We start from the raw sequence: 17,171 nt of genomic DNA on the forward strand, positions 1-17,171 counted from the left end.
TTTTGCATTTGAACAAAGGATTTATTTATTTTATTTTATTTTATTTATTTTATTTTTTCGAGTTAGTTTTATCTAATCATTAATCTAAAGCTAAAACGATTCAATTATTAATTTGATTAAGTGTTTTGTTTTTATTACCAGTATGATTCTTATATATATTGGTGTATTACTAATGTAATTGTTTTTTTTTTTCAGTACTTTGATCAATTACAATTACAAATTACAAATTTATCAATTACAAATCTAAAACCCTAACTATGGTTATTATAAATTTTTTTCTGGATGTTTTTGCAGCGCATTATGGAACATTTTGTAATTTAGCTTTAATAGTTGTTAGTTGATAGCTTTAACTTCTTTTCTTTGTCTATGTTTTTTTATGTGAGAAAAGGCAAGTCTTTATTACTTTCGATGATTACAAAGTCTTCTGCTAATTCGCTTCGCAAAGTATTTTAATCAAACTCTGATTAGCTGCAGCTAAGGGAAAGAGCTCATAATTAGCTTTAAATTACCTTTCTCACTTCATAATGACAAAAACGAGAGATATTGTTTGTCTTCTAATCATAAAAAAAAGTCTTGTTGTTGTTGTTTTGAGACCGGGGAAACGTATAAATGTTCTTAATTCTTTGTGGAATGCATCTGATGTTAATGGAAAACCTCTTTGCACTTTGATGTTTGATTATTTCTAAGTGTGTGTTCTGTGATTTGTTTGTTGGTTTTTAACAGGAAAAGATTCATATCGAGCTCAGTCAGTCTTTTGAAAACGACGAAACGTCCATCAAATATGAGGACGGTGAGAGAATCTCCGAAAAGCCAGAGACAACAGACCCGCTGTCCAAAAAGACGCTCTCGAGAGGTGTGTGTGTGTGTGTGTTTTTGGCAGAGGAGGTGTTTTCTCACAGGCCAGATGGATGCAACAGAATGTGTGTGATGAATCTCTCTCCATCTCTCTCTCTCAGATCCCAGTCAGGACTACACCGACTCCACAGGAGTCAACCTCCACGAGTTTCTGGTCAACACGCTGAAGAACAACCCCCGGTGTGTGAAAATCTCATTTACACACCCTCACACGAGCGCCACTGCCTCTTCCTGTCGCTTCTTCCAGCTCTCTCCCAAAATCCCATTTAGGATGTATACTTGGGTATCTTAAAATAGAGACACATACACTTGATTTTTGCACATGTCTTGCAGCTCTTCTGGGGTGTTAATGTGGATGGATGTGGGGCTTGTAGGCACACATTTGAATATCGTGGATAACTCTGGATTCTCATCAGGTTGATGAGCTGTGATAAATGCTAATGAACGCTGTTATTTTACAGGGACAGAATGATGCTGCTGAAGCTCGAGCAAGATATTCTGGACTTCATTAGTAACATCGAGTAAGTTGAGTCCAAAAAACTGAAGAACAGCTTAAATTCACATCATTTCTTTTTCATATATATATATATATATATATATATATATATATATATATATATATATATATATATATATATATATATATATATATATATATAAATAAATGAATATTATATTTGAACAGTAAGTTCATGTGTCACTTTTATATATAAACATATATATGATATGTGTGCATGTGTAATAATGCATTTATAGCAATATGCAAGTGTTGTTATTACACGTAGCATTATTATTTTATCTATACATATTGATATTTTTTCCTGCTTGTCAGTTTTAGATTGATGTATCAGCAGTCAGGCTGATTATTAAAAATGTCTTATGTTTCAGTATTTGACGCTTTTGAGATTTGCATTTAAATATGGTTCATGGAAAAATATTATTGAGTGGAGGTAGAGAATTGTATGTAAAATATTCATTTATTTTATTTTAGCAATTAAATTGTTTATATATATATATCAATAAATCTCTCTTTGCACCCTCCTTTTTATGTATTGGACATTAATGTACATAAATATTAAATGTTATTTTGTAAATATAAATATTATTATCATATTTGAAAACATTTTTTTATTTACTTGTATTTTTACAGAGGTAAATAACTTAATTTTCTTAGATGCATATTTGCCTATTTTATATATATATATATATATATATATATATATATATATATAACACACACACACACACACATATATATATATATATATATATACATATACACATATGTGTGTGTGTGTGTGTGTGTCAGCATTACATTTTCTCTTTACATACTGTTTTTAGATATCGGCCATTAAAAAAAAAAGCTGTTATTAATGCAGCTTTAAAATATATACATTTATTTATATATCATCATCTTTAAATTAGCTTATGTACAATAGGTAACTCTTTTTCTTTCTTTACTCTTTTTTTTTTTTTTTTGCTCACAGAAGTCAAAAGCGAAAGTTCCCCCCGATGACATCATACCACAGGATGCTCCTCCACAGGGTGGCGGCGTATTTTGGGCTGGACCATAATGTGGATCAGACCGGGAAATCAGTCATTATCAACAAAACCAGCAATACCAGAATGTACGTGTGGATTTCAATGGTCCTCATTTGTCATAAAGATGAGTTTCTTCATGTAACCGCTGCTTTCCCTTACAGACCAGACCAGAAGTTCTCTGAACACATTAAAGATGATAAAACAGATGATTTCCAAAAGCGCTACATCTTAAAGAGAGATAACTCCAGCCTGGACCAGGATGATGGCAGGGTCAGAAATATATACTTATCTTAAATAAGTTAAAAAAAAACATATAGTACTTACAAATACTCCTTGAAATAATCCAACCACCAATAAATAAATATAATACATCAAAAAAAATGGTGCAATACAGTTAATAGAGTTTGTGTGTGTGTGTGTGTGTGTGTGTTTTAGCTGCGGATGCGTCTTAAGGACGACAGGCGGAGTAAATCGATCGAGGAGCGAGAGGAGGAGTACCAGCGTGCCAGAGACAGGATCTTCGCCCCAGAAGTGCGTCTCCTTACAAAGAGACTATAGAGATCTCACTATAAACCTGTTATTTGATTATGACATTGATTATTGGTGTTTGTTTTTACAAGAACAAGTAATAAATGACACTAATAATGATTATATGTGTAATGTTTAATATTAAAATAACGTTGAATGTTTTTAAAATAATAATAAAATGTGTTTTTGTAAGCATTTATAATTTCCAACTTAACTTGAGAATAATTAATAAATAGTTAAAAAAAACTGGAACATGTCATCTTATGTTTCAAAAGTACAATTTTTGTTAAATGTATATTATTACAAATGTAATATAAATATAATGTAATATAAATATAATGCTTATTATTAGAATAAATCACAACTATATATATATATATATATATATATATATATATATACACCATGTTTGTTATGTATAAAAGTTAATTTGAGCATAATTAATAAATTGTTTAGTTCATCACAATTTAGCTACTATATTAAGCTAGAAAATTTGATGTTATGTTTCAGAAGTAACACACAGATAGATAGATAGATAGATAGATAGATAGATAGATAGATAGATAGATAGATAAATACTTTTTTTTATCTGTATTATTGTATTGTGTTGTATATGTAATTATTTACCCAGTTTTTGGTATTTATGTTTTTAAATGTTTTTCTTTTCTTTTTTTGTCTGCAGGGACAAGAACATTTCCCGTTTGATCAAAGGTAAAAAAATAAATAATAATAAGAATGACATATGATATGGCATTGCTAGCAAATGATCTGTGGGAGCTTCTTTATTGCTTTCTTGTTTGTCTGTTTTCTTCTCTTATGATGATCAGAGTGTTTAAATTCCCTCTAGAATCCAAGAGGACGTGAATTTCATTAACACTCAGCAAAGACGACAGATATTCAGGTAGATTTTAGCGTGCCTTGTTTATTATCGGTTGTGAGATTTGCACTTTAGAGGAAACTTAAGCCCTCTGTTTTTTTTAAAATCCTTGAATTCTTTTCTCAGATTGAGAGACGGGCATTCGGGAAACAGTCGTCAGAGCAGCTCTGAGAACGAGCTGAAGTATTCGGACGCTCGGCCCTGGAGCAGCACAGATTCAGACAGCTCCCACAGGAACCTGAAGCCCGCCATGACCAAAGCCAACAGCTTCAGCGGCATCAGCCTGCTGATCCGAGGAGACAGTACAGCCAGCAGCAAGAGCACCGGGAAACTGTCCAAAACCAGTAAATAACCCTCCCTCCTTCACCTGGACTCTGCAGAGATGCACGATATATAGAGATTCTGACTTCACCGACAATGAATGTTTTTCTGTTATATATCCATCCAGTTTTTTTGCGTATCAAAATGAAGCCAGTACACTTAAAGCTATCTTCATAATCTTTCATTAAAATATAACAATTGTTCGTTTCCCGCTGAAACGACTTTCCATTTCCGCTGACATCATCAAGGCCGTATTTTAAGCCCCTCCCCCTTCAACGTTCTGTCGACTTGAAAGGTTGAGGTTTGTATGTACAAAATTGATTTCAGCTAATTTAATTTAAATGACATTATATTACTCTTTAGTTATTTCTAAGAAAGAGATGGTAAGCTTTACAATTTTGTCATCAAAATATAATAATTATTCCTGCGTCTAGACGTACGTTTAAATGTTGGTGTTTGTGAGTTTATTTAAAGTCAATTTAGTTAAATCGGCTGTAACAAAGCTACATTTATAGCTGAAAACATGAATATCTTAAACTTTTAGTCAAAGACTTAGACTAAGAGGGTTTAGTTTCATTTAAAAACTGTAAAATAATAATAACTTGGATAAACAGATGCATAATAAAAAAAATGGAAATATTCGTCCATACAGTCGCCAATATATCGTGCATCCCTACATGTCTGGTTATTAAATAAAGCTTATATGATTTTGACAGACTACAGTTCATGTCAGAATTACTGTAAGTGTTTGTAAAGACTTTCCAGCCTCTGAAGTAATTAAGACATTTTTATTGTATTTTTTTTGTCTTAAGTGTCTGAATACCACCAAGTGTATTTCACTTTCACCATCCCAATCCTGCTTTGATATGCTCGTCGTTTTTTTCTTTTGAAGACCTCATTTCCTGTTCATGCTTTAAACCCTACAATGTAGTGGAAAGCATCTCTTTGCCCTCTTTTCACCCATTTCATGTCCGTCGAGAAACAGCTAAGAGAGCACATTGATATTCGGAGTCGTCTGCTCTCAGGGTTCATTGGTTATTTATGCTCTGGCATTTAGAAGCTCAAGGAGTCGACTCCAATATATATTTATCATTTTTAATATTTAATGATGCTCCTTTTCTGTTAGCAACCACTGGATCTTTCCTCCTGCCCAGTTACATTTGAACAGCCCTTCAAATGATTGCAAATGGTGTTGTTTTCCGGTGGTTTCATCAGGATTTTATTTATTTTTATTTATTTATTTGGTTGCTTCAAGATGTAAGCATCGGATAAGAAATTGTGTATTTATTTTTATTTTATAATTTAATTTGTATTTCAATTAGTAACTTATTTGTATTTTATTTTTTTATTTTTTTTACTAACAATTTTAAATAAATAAAAAAAAACTACATTTTGTGGTGATGGAGGGGGGTTCAAATTTTAAATGTTTTGTTTATTTAATTACTAATAAAAAATCTGTTTGCAGTCATATCAATATTTTGTTAAAATTTAATTACATTTTTAATCATTTTTTTTAAATAATAGTAAAAAAAAAACTAATAGTAGTAGCAATAATGGTAAGTATTAATAAAAGTACATATAATTCTGGATTTTAATTATCAATAAAAAACGATATATTTAAATATGGATATTAATACAAAATAAATACAGATTGAATAAAATTAGTAATAAAAACTTATAATAATTAATAATGCTCGTTGTTGAAAAAGTATGAACTCGTCAGATTTATCTTTTTTTGGGCTGGTTTTTATTTCATCCACCACGCATGGCTATTTTTCCTTTCTGATGACATCATTTCCTGTCATCTATTTATTGCCCCGCCCATCAACCCCTCTTCATTCATTCCCTCATCTCCTACCTGGTATAGTAAAAACTCTTTCGTTCTTTACCCTCCTTCAGGTTCAGACTCTTCTAGTAGCGTAGGTTCTTCTTCCGGGTCGCTCTCTCGGCCGTCTCAGCTGCCGTTACCTGCCCCTGTTCTATCCCAGCCCGGTCGGGGCTTCACCGTGGCCCCCGCGGCCCCTCTTCCGGCCCCGGCCTCTCAGAACGCGACTACTAACACTAACATTAACGCTAACGCTAGCTTCTACATCGTTCCTCTGGACAACACCGCCATCCCGCCGGGCAGCGTGCTGCTCAATCCACAGACAGGTTGGTAGCACCTGACCAACATTTACTTCTAAGGATGGAGGTTTTGTTATTCGCGATACTAATTTTTCATACTAATTAATTGTTGCGCAAAATAAATTGTCCGTAAATGCAGAGTTGAATTTCAAATCGTGTTTGTTTGGTTTTTGTCTTACAGGTCAGCCTTTTGTGAACCCTGATGGCAGTCCGGTGGTTTACAACCCCACCATGACATCACAGCAGGGGCGGGGCCAGCAGCCCATGACTCTACATCCTCCCCCGCCTCCTCCCCCTCTTCCTCCTCCCCCTCAGCCTCATCCAGCCAATCACCTTCTAGCACAGGTCAGGAAAAACAATCATTTTGGGGGTTTTTTCTTTCTTTTTTTGTGTTTTGGAGTTTTTATTTTAAAATAATTGATTAAATCTTTTTTATTTTTCTATTTCTTTAATACTTTTATATTAAAAAATAATTTAGTTTTATTTTTTAATTGAATTTTATTTCATTTTAATTCGTGTTTTTTGGTGTTTGGTATTAAATAAAAATAAAGAATAAAAATAAATCAAATGTTTTTAGTTGAAATTCCTATTTTTAATTTTAATATTTAAATATATTCAGATAATTTACTTTTTTATTTTTATATTCAGTTTATATTTATTTTTAGGTTATTATATCGTCTTAACCTTTTTAGGTTAATCGTATTTGTAATCATGTTTTTATCTAATTTTATGTTATTTTAATTTCCTTTTCTTTTTTATTTTATGTTAAATGATTGTTTAATTTCAATTAGTTTTCTTATTTTTCTTACTCAGTTGAATTTCTTTTTTAAACATGTTTATATTAAAATGTATTACATTTTAGTCAAATTATTTTTTTATATTTAAATTATATTGTAATATAGTCTTTTTTTATTCTATATCTGTATATATAGTTATATCTACATATTATTATTATTATTATTATTATTATTATTATTATTATTATTATTATTTTATTCAGTCTAGTTTTTTAATCTTTTTGGATTTTTTTCTTATTTTCGAATTAAGTTGAATTTGTCAGATTTTTGTAAATAGATATTTCTTAATTCAATTTACTTACATTTATTCCTTTATGATAAAAAAATTATCATTTAATAATCTTTGCACATCTACAGTCAAAGCAGTGTTTAAAATAGTAGTCATCATATCGGTTATGGGCTATAACAATGTACTAAATGGCTGTCAGTATCTCTCAGTTTTGAAAGTCATGCTTAAGAATACAACAGCACAAAAATGTAATGTAGTATTCTCATTCATCCTTTATCATTTATACATTTAAAGTAATCATCGTATCGATTATCTGTCATAACCCAAAAATATAATTTTTTTCTCTCTCAATTAAGATGGTTGTCTAAGGCTAAGGGTTTCTAAACACATATTTTATTATCAGATGGTTCAAAATGCATTTCATCTTATTTCCCCGATATTACACTCTTTGCGCTTGCTGCCAATTTGTAAAAGAATTGATTTAAAAATGTTGCTTCTTGCTTTTAAAGCACTGATAATTTTGCGTTATCATTGCTTTACTCTCTTTTTATTCTCTTTTTTTTTAGATATTTATGCGTTTTGTACAGCACAATGGTCAACTACTGTTGTCTTTATTTGTGTTATATAAATCAAATTTGATTCGATTCTTTAGTAATATATTTTTGGCTTGTGATTGGCGCTAGTGAAGTTGTAAGTTATCTTTATCAGATCAGAAGTTTCTCCCTGACGTCTCGTTCGTTCTGTCCTTCTTTTGGCTTGATCTCTGACGGTCTCTTGCTCTTTGTCTGTGTTTCTCTGCAGTCGTCTGCTCAGCCCGTGCAGTTTGCTGCCGTCTCTTCCTGTCCTCCTCTCCCGCCTGGTGCTTTCACTCAACACTACACTGTGGTACTTCTCTCCTCCTTCACTGTCTCTCCATCACGACGCCTGTCCTTCTCTAAACCTTTCGTTTCTCTTTCCCCTCCATTTATTAAAGAGGCTATATCATGGAAACATTTGGAAAAAAAGTTTAATATACGAAACATACATACCAGAACATTCACAACTCAGACTTTTACATTAACATTTTTTATATATATTTTTTTCTTATAATGTTTTTTTAATAATAAAATTATATAATTAATTTAAAATTATTTATTCATTATTTTTTAGACTTTTAATATACTCACTATATGATTCAATTAAATATTATTACAAAAGTGTACACATTTTTTTCCTATTTTCTGTTTTTTTTTGTTTTTTTTTCAGCTTTGCCCCTATTCTTCTCCTATTTTAATGTTTTTATTTTTATTTCCGTATTCTGTTGCCATCCAGTTTCTGATCTCGGTGTGTTACAGGGTCCCAAAGAAAGTCCAGTTTATTTCTGTCACTTTTGATTAATCTCTTCAAATTTAGTAAAATGAGTCCCATGTGAGTTAGCGGTGCCTAGCGGAGGGGCTCATGACTTAATTGGGTCACTTCTGTCATTTTTTACTGTGTGACCCATTTTTACCAAATATAACCCCCTCATTAACAAATTCAGACCACATCAATAATTAGTGGCTCCAGATGTTGTTACTTTTTTAATACAACGATGTGCAGCAGTTGTGATGCCGTGTCTGGTCCTGGTGGATGGTGGGCCGCACTTTGATCTCTGCTGGTTTTAAAAGCTTAAAGTCCTCGATGTGACGCCCTGGTTTAGTTTTTGAAAATGTGTGATCCACTTCTACAAAAATATCTCCTTTTGTTGCATAACCAAATGACCCTTGGGTTTCAAATGAGGGAGATTGACTGATTTAAAAAATGGTCCAAATTCATTAGTTTAATTGTTTAATATATATATATATATATATATATATATATATATATATATATATATATATATATATATATATATATATATATATATATATATATATATATATATATATACACACATACACACATAGTACAGACCAAAAGTTTGGAAACATTACTATTTTTAATGTTTTTGAAAGAAGTTTCTTCTGCTCATCAATCCTGCATTTATTTGATCAAAAATACAGAAAAAAATGTAATATTGTGATATATTATTACAATTTAAAATAATTGTTTTAAAATAATTTATTATACTTTAAATGATAATTTATTTCTGTGATGCAAAGCTGAATTTTTAGGATCATTATCACATGATCCTTTAGAAATCATTCTAATATGATGATTCATTATCAAAGTTGGAAACAGTTCTGCTGCTTATTATTTTTTCAGAACATGTGATACTTTGATGTAAAAAAAAAAAAAGCTATCTTTTTAAAATATAAATATATTTTTTTAATAAAATCAATACTTTTATTCAGCAAGGATGTGTTAAATTGATAAAAAGTGATTTTTTTATTTATTTATTTATACTTTGACATTATTTGTTATTATTATTTATTTTTACCCAGCCACAAGTCCTTGAGTAAATAATTTTTTGTAGTATTAAAGATATTACATAAATTTTACTTAAGTACATAATTCATTTATCTCCTACATAGCTTAGTTTCACTCAAGAAATTCTCACATAATTAATTTCGTAGATGAGAGTTAAAAAAAAAAAAAAAAAAAAAATATATATATATATATATATATATATATATATATCATATATTAAAATAATAAAGGATTTAAAAATAAACATGCATTTAAAATCACTTAATCACATTTACAATAGTGTAAATTATATATAGAAATCTACATTTATTATAAAAAGAAATAACTATTTTCTATCATTTTTCAAACTATTTTTAAAAATAAAACTGGTTTACAGAAATAGATTTTTTTTTTATAAATGTAAAACTATGCATTATCAAATCACATTTAAAATAATGTAGAGTAATTAACAGAGTAATGTTTTTTTTCACTTCTTAATTAAATATTCATTATAAAGTGTATTATTTGTCCATCCATATTGATAAACTGTATCAATGTATGTAATGTAGATTATAATATGTAGTATTTCCTAACAAATATTATTGATGAATCATTTATTATAAAATTAAATAGACATTTTATTCTTAAATATATTTAGCATATATATATATATATATATATATATATATATATATATATATATATATATATATATATATATATATATATATAAAAGTGATTTATTTACCACAAAGTATTTTAGTTTTTTGTTGTTGTTGCTTTTAATATTTAGTTATGAAACTGAAACTGAAGCTGTTCTCTTGTGTATTAAAACAGCAACAGGATGGTTTAAGTGCCCAGTTTGGCCAGATGAATCTCGTTCGGCAGCCTTCGGGTGACGCTCCGGACCCCCACACGGGCCTCTACCCACAATCCCTTGTGCTCCAGAACCCTCCGCCCACCGGCTACATGCTTTCATCGGCGGGACAGCCCATGAGCGGCCACGCTTACCCCCATCCCACCCCCGTCAATCAAGCCGTCCTGCAGCCGCACGGATACATACAGCAGCCCATGCAGCAGGTACAAACCCACGAGCGTGGTTCATTACCTGCATCATGTGACCACAGGCGAGGGTTTAGGATGAGACCTGTCGTCTGTGTGTGTGTGTTTAAAGCAGGTGTCGGCGTGTTACTGCGCCCCGGGACAGTATCCACACTCCACCCAACACTACAGAGCGGTGACGCCGGTACACTACAGCGCCCCCCAGAGTCAGACACTGCCACCGCAGCAGACAGGTACAGACACACATGCACTTCCTGTCTGAGGGGGCACTTCCTGCCAGGGTTTTCTGATTGGAGCGCTGGGAGACGGGGCCGTGTCACTGTATGAGATTCGTAGCCATTCTCACAGTGAACCGGTCTCTTTCCCCAGCCCTCACTCCTCACCTCTGACCTCTGACCTCTGACCCCTACTGGGACTGACCCCTTCTAGGACTGAAAATGGCCAAAATATTCATAAAGTGCAATTAAAATCTATCAGATTGAGCTGGAGTGCAGAAAACAAACGGATAGAGATATTATTCATTTCCAAAATGCTGTATTCATGACAAAAAAAAAAAAAAAAAAAAGATAAATATTCAAAGGCTATATTCACAATGAATAGTAATTATATAAACAAATAAATACAAATTCAATACTGTATCAACAAAGGCTATATCCATGACAAATAGTAAATGTATACAAACAAATAAACATTAATTGCCATGTTAACAAAAGCTATATTCAAGACCAACAGTGAATGTTTTAATAAAGACTAAAGAAATAAATATTCACTGGCATATCACCAAAGGCTATTTTCATGACAAACAATTAATAAATATTCATGATCATATTAGCATAAAAGGAAAATGCAAAATTCAAAAGGAAAGTACAATGAAGTAAGAACGAGAGAAAAAATTGCAGTAGCACAAAAATGAAAAGCCAAATTTAAAGTATATATTTTATACATGTATCCAGAACTTTTCATTTAGCTAATTATCATGAAACTAGTGTTTATTACATGGAAACATGCTAATAAGCTCTCAGAGGGCCTTGACATCATGCGTGTGGGTTTTAGTGCTGCGTGGGTGACATCACTCATATTTCCTTCTGGAAACACACTACTGTCGTCAGAAATGAAATTATGCTTTTACTCTAGTTTCTTTGACGGGTCAGATTTTATCTGCTTTGTGCCTTGCTTTTAACCTGGAACAACTGGAAGAAAGAGAGAGGATGCAGAGTTGATGTGTGTGTGTGTGTGTGTGTGTGAGAAGAGGAAAAAAATCTTGTCAACAGTGACATTGAAAGACCCCATTTCACAGGCGCTTGTGTGTGTGTGTGTGTGTGTGTGTGTGTGTGTGTGTGTGTGTTTGACAGGCTTTTATTCTCTTCACTTTGGCCTTGCAAGGGCAGGTAAAAATAGCTGTGTGTACTCACACACACACACACACACACACACACACACACACACACACACTCTCTCAGGAGAGAACATCATCTGTACTGGATCTGATCAGAACAGAAGCACTGGAGTTTAGACGGTCTGTCGTCGTATGATCACAGTCCACACAAAATCCCTGCTGGCCTTCTGTGCCAAAAACTTATTAATATTATAAATAATAAAAATACGCTGTCCCCGTTTACTAATGAAAACACTGCGTATAACATTACTAAATATACTGTATAGTATTCATTCAATTATTTAATGTTATTAAATATTACATTAATGCCAATACATTATATTTATTTGTATTCTTCTCCTTCTCCTCCTCCTCCTCCTCCTCCTCCTTCTTCTTATTATTTAGATGGTCTGCCATGGTCCACCGTATAGATCCCAATCTGCACTAAAACCCTGCTAGCATTCAAAAAAATAATTGTATAAATATTATTATTAATCTATGTATTATATTATATTATATTATGCTATATTATACTATATTATATTATACTATACTATATTATACTATATTATATTATATTACATTATATTACATTATACTATATTATACTATATTATATTATACTATATTATATCATATTATATTATAATATATTATATTATATTATATTATACATTGTTTGTATGTATTCAGTATTATTATATATTTAGTATTCATTTATTAAATGTATTATTTAATAAACATTATTAAATACTAAATTATGAAATTAATACCAAATGATATGATATACTTTATATTATTATAATTATGTATAAATCCATATTACAGTATATCTATTACATCTTAAATGTTTATTGCATTTAATATTTAATAAATGTTATGAGATCATTAAATATTAAGTAGAACAATATAGAAATATTTATTCATTCAAACCGATTGTTAAAATCATAGTTGTTTTGTATTAAATATTGCAATAATATTATTTTTACTATATCATTTATACTTAGTAGTAGTAGTATTTATAAACATATCATTATAAACTTTATCAGTCTGGCTCATAAATAATAACATTCATCCAGTCATAACTGATCTTCTGGAAAAAGCAGAATAAATGATAGCTTTTTCTTATTATGGCCACAATTTTCGCAGACATCACAAACTTGCGTGTCTAATATTCTTGCTACTTAATGTGCCACAAAACGTGTTTGATGCCACAGTCCTGTTTTTCCTCCGAATCCCTGCTGTTTCCTCCCAAACTGTGAACGGTCTGAGACTCCATCTGTTCCCGCTCATAGATCCGCTCTGTCTTTTACTTCATTTCACACATTTGCGTCTTCTCACAATTAAACTGCTTGTTTACAGCTTTAATGTTGCGTAAATCTCTGTTTCTGCACTTTGTTCGTAATGTTCTGCTCCCAGATGTTGTTTGTTCGTGGTTGGATGTTGTTTATGCTCATACGTTGCTGTCTTGACGTGTTTCCAGGTTTCCAGACGGTCATGTCCGCTCAACCCCCCAGTTACCAGGGCATGATGGGAATTCAGCCGACTCAGAACCAATCGCTGATCGGCTCTCAGGGCGGAATGGCCAATCAGATTCAGAGCGTGATGGTGCAGTATCCCACAATGCCTCCGTATCAGGTGAGTGCGGCGTTCTGCGCTCCTCTTGATGTTTTTGGGTATCTGAGAGTGATTTTGATGAGGTGTGCGTTCGGCAGGTGTCTGTGCAGCAGGGTTCTCAGAGCGTTCCTCAGGCACCCTATCAGCAACAGATCGTGACCAATCAGGCGCCAGCGCCCTCCGCCAGCATGCAGGTGTATTACAGCATGATGCCGCCAGCTCCGCACTCTAGCATCAGGTAACACGCGTGTGTCCAGTTTCCAGCCGATCAGATTAAAGCGTCGCCGAATGTGATTGGGCTTGAGTTGTGTCTCATGTGAGCTTCCTGTGATTGTGCAGCTCCACGGTTGGGTTCCTCCCTCCGCCGGGTTCAGAGCAGATGTCGTTTCCACGACCGCCCTCCCCCTGCGGCTCTCAGCCAATCACAGGCCAGCAGTGCACAGGTATGACAGCCTTGTCGACCAATCACAAAACAAGCCTGCATTTAGAATAAAATATAGACCTGAACCATAATGCATGAGCAATTTAAAAGGTATATTTTTAACATTTCTTAGTTTTTTTTTCTAATTATTCACAATGTGTTTTTAAATAATGTAATATAATATTATTGAAAAAAATAAAAATATATATATGTATGTATGTATATGTATATATGCATTTTTAATATTATTAAATTACTTATTTTCCTCTTATTTTTTTTACGTTTTATATAGATAGATATATATATATATATATATATTATATTGTAAAAAAAAAAAAAAACACACACAAAACGATATAACTTAGAGAAAGAAAGAGAGAGCGGGTTGTGTTTTACAAAATACAGTATCCATAATTTTAAATTTAAATCTCATTTTAAAATAAATGACTAAATATGAACTATATTAAAGTGCTAATATTCAATGGTCACAATATTTTTTTTCTTATTCATTTATTTTTCGTAATAGTTTCATAATCTTCTCTTGATAATTTATTCATGTCATCCTTGTAAATACTATTTTTATTTTTATTTATTTTTTTTGCATCTAAAGGTTAATGTATATAGCTCTGCATCATTTACTAACGGCAGGTATTTTTTAATTAGATATCAAGTCTTTGCACGTCTCTCGGTTAATAAGTTGTGCACATATAATGGCTTTGAGCAGTTTATTTCTCATTTTCGAAATATTTTACTTAGCCATTTAATTAAACCTTGTTTAAAATTCTGGTTTCTGCCTGTGCCTTGTGGCGTTTGAGAAGAGCTCATCACGCGTTTGAGAAGCAGCGAGAACCATCAATGTTTATTTAAATAAACCTCAGTGTTAATGAACGCTCAGTTGGTATGTGTTTGTGTATGTGTGTGTGTGTGTGGTTGAGGTGATGATTATGCTTCTGAAGAAGAGGGTGTTTTTAATGAGGAAGAGGCGAGACCCACACACTCTTTGACCTTTCACTGTTTAATTAAACACTTTAATTGGCCTGTGTGTGTGTGTGTGTGTGTGTGTCTGTGTGCATTGTGTGTAACAGTACATCGTTTTTGTCTGTTATTAAATAATTCAGTAGCAAACCATGTGTTTATAACACCAGTGATGATATATGTCTGCAGAAGTGAAGATTCACAAACTCCAAAGATTAATAAGAATAATGCTGCTATATGTGTGCAACAGTACTATATGAGATACAGTAATATAAAAAATAAGAGAACAGTGTGAAGTATAATTGTTTTAATAATGAATCAGGAATAATGCTATTATTAAAAAAAGTAGTAGATTTTAATACATTTATTTTATTTGATCACAATTCATAATTTAATATTAAAAATCTAATATTAACTGTATATGTAGTTTAAAAAATTGTAGTTAACATTTTTAACCATTTTTACTATTAGATATGCATTTTGTTGCATGTTTTAGCGATCCATAATTTAAAATTATATATATATTTATATATATACTTTTTTTTTTTCTAATGCATGTCTCACATTTTATATCTTACAATTTTATTAAACATAATAAAACATTCCAGTTCTGTTTTGTTGCAATTCATAATTTAGTAATATTATTATTATTATTATTTTACAATGCATACCTTACATCTTATATTTTGAATACACTTTTTGTTTTAATCCGTATTTCCATCTCATGTAAGTGTGTACTGAAATCTGAAGTATGCGTTGTGATTTTCAGCTGTTCCTCCGCCGCCCCCTGCTGGTGGAGTGGTGATGATGCAGTTGAGCGTTCGTCCCAGCCAGCAGCGCAGAGCCCCGTCCCCGCCGCACTGGAAACCCAACCGTTACTACAAACGCAGCGACCTGCCGCCACAAGACGCCACACAGGTACAAACACCTGCGTCACGTCCCATGTGACCTCATTCTCACGTGACGCAACATTCGTAACCTTTCTCTCTCGATTTCTAGAATAATCCACAGCAGCTGCTAAGCCCCTCCTCCTCTCCGGGGCAATCGCCTGCCCCCGCCCATCTGGCCAATATGAAGGGGCCTCGTCCTGGCCACGCCCCGTTTCCCATCATGCCTCAGTTGTCCCGCCCGTACGCTCCAGGCCAAGGTGAGCCAATCGGAGTGTATATAAATTCTAGTCTCTTTTTATTGCATTTTGGTATTCTTGGCAGATTTCTGTTACAGTTTTGAACATCTTATATATTCTTGGTGTTTTTGGCATATTTCTCGTATAATTAAGTTATTTTTAGTGTTTTGGTACATCTTGCTAATTTTTGGTTTGTATTAGGTATATTTGGTATATTTTGATATTTGAATGTTTCTACTATATATTTAGAATTTCTGGTATATTTTGGTGTATATTTTGGTGTAGTTTAGATAGATAACATTGGTGTTGGTGTGTCCACAGGTGATGGCAGGTATCCTCCTCTGATTGGGCAACCCCTCCAGTATAACCCCCCCATCAGACCCCCACTAATGCACGGCTCTCATGTGGTCAACCACCACCATCATCATCATCTTCATCACCACCAGGTTGAACACACACACACACACACACACAGGGGATCTAACGACATTAATGCACATCTAGCATCATCTTCATCACCCCTGTCATATTAAACATGGGACTTTCTCTTTCTTCACACACATCCGCTCACTTTCAGTCCTGTTGTGTTGTCTCAGGGTCCTGTGGGTGTCCGGCACGGCATGCGCAGTCGAAGACCCGCAAAGAAATCACTGTCTACTGACATGAGTACAGGAGAAATGGGTATGAAAATCTGAATTATGAACATAGTGATGCATGTTCAAAAAGGATTCAGTTTGATCTTACGTGATCCCGGATCCCGGTCTGTTTTTGAGATGTTGTCACTTTGAGGACATTCCCAAAATGATTTCATCAGAAACATAAACACATTGGGTGATATATTGAACATTTAAAACTTATCCAAAATCATGACGTTGGGTTTTTTCCCCCTAGTAATTAAAAAATAAGTTTAATATGAGAGTGTTATGAAGGAGATGTTTCGAGAGCATCTTTGATT

At 32.8% G+C, this 17,171-nt stretch overlaps 1 protein-coding gene across 12 annotated transcripts in view; it reads left to right on the forward strand.

The window, feature by feature from the left end:
- The window catches only part of r3hdm1 (R3H domain containing 1), a 38,877-nt gene that overhangs the window by 19,444 nt on the left and 2,262 nt on the right, over positions 1–17,171 (forward strand). For 6 of the 12 annotated variants that reach the window (XM_026235696.1, XM_026235702.1, XM_026235703.1 and 3 more), the window contains 21 exons: positions 724–853; positions 957–1,035; positions 1,317–1,376; positions 2,343–2,483; positions 2,559–2,667; positions 2,833–2,928; positions 3,608–3,636; positions 3,773–3,826; positions 3,929–4,146; positions 6,023–6,274; positions 6,429–6,592; positions 8,075–8,158; positions 10,478–10,720; positions 10,815–10,935; positions 13,561–13,715; positions 13,793–13,932; positions 14,034–14,137; positions 15,860–16,008; positions 16,090–16,237; positions 16,538–16,662; positions 16,813–16,897. In XM_026235696.1, coding sequence (XP_026091481.1) covers positions 724–853; positions 957–1,035; positions 1,317–1,376; positions 2,343–2,483; positions 2,559–2,667; positions 2,833–2,928; positions 3,608–3,636; positions 3,773–3,826; positions 3,929–4,146; positions 6,023–6,274; positions 6,429–6,592; positions 8,075–8,158; positions 10,478–10,720; positions 10,815–10,935; positions 13,561–13,715; positions 13,793–13,932; positions 14,034–14,137; positions 15,860–16,008; positions 16,090–16,237; positions 16,538–16,662; positions 16,813–16,897 — 2,686 coding nt within the window. The remainder of the gene's footprint in view (positions 1–723; positions 854–956; positions 1,036–1,316; positions 1,377–2,342; positions 2,484–2,558; positions 2,668–2,832; positions 2,929–3,607; positions 3,637–3,772; positions 3,827–3,928; positions 4,147–6,022; positions 6,275–6,428; positions 6,593–8,074; positions 8,159–10,477; positions 10,721–10,814; positions 10,936–13,560; positions 13,716–13,792; positions 13,933–14,033; positions 14,138–15,859; positions 16,009–16,089; positions 16,238–16,537; positions 16,663–16,812; positions 16,898–17,171) is intronic. The other 6 variants (XM_026235699.1, XM_026235706.1, XM_026235701.1 and 3 more) reach the window with 6 other exon arrangements.

This window comes from Carassius auratus, chromosome 47 (assembly GCF_003368295.1).
Source record: "Carassius auratus strain Wakin chromosome 47, ASM336829v1, whole genome shotgun sequence".
In the NCBI taxonomy this organism is placed as follows: Eukaryota; Metazoa; Chordata; class Actinopteri; order Cypriniformes; family Cyprinidae; genus Carassius; species Carassius auratus.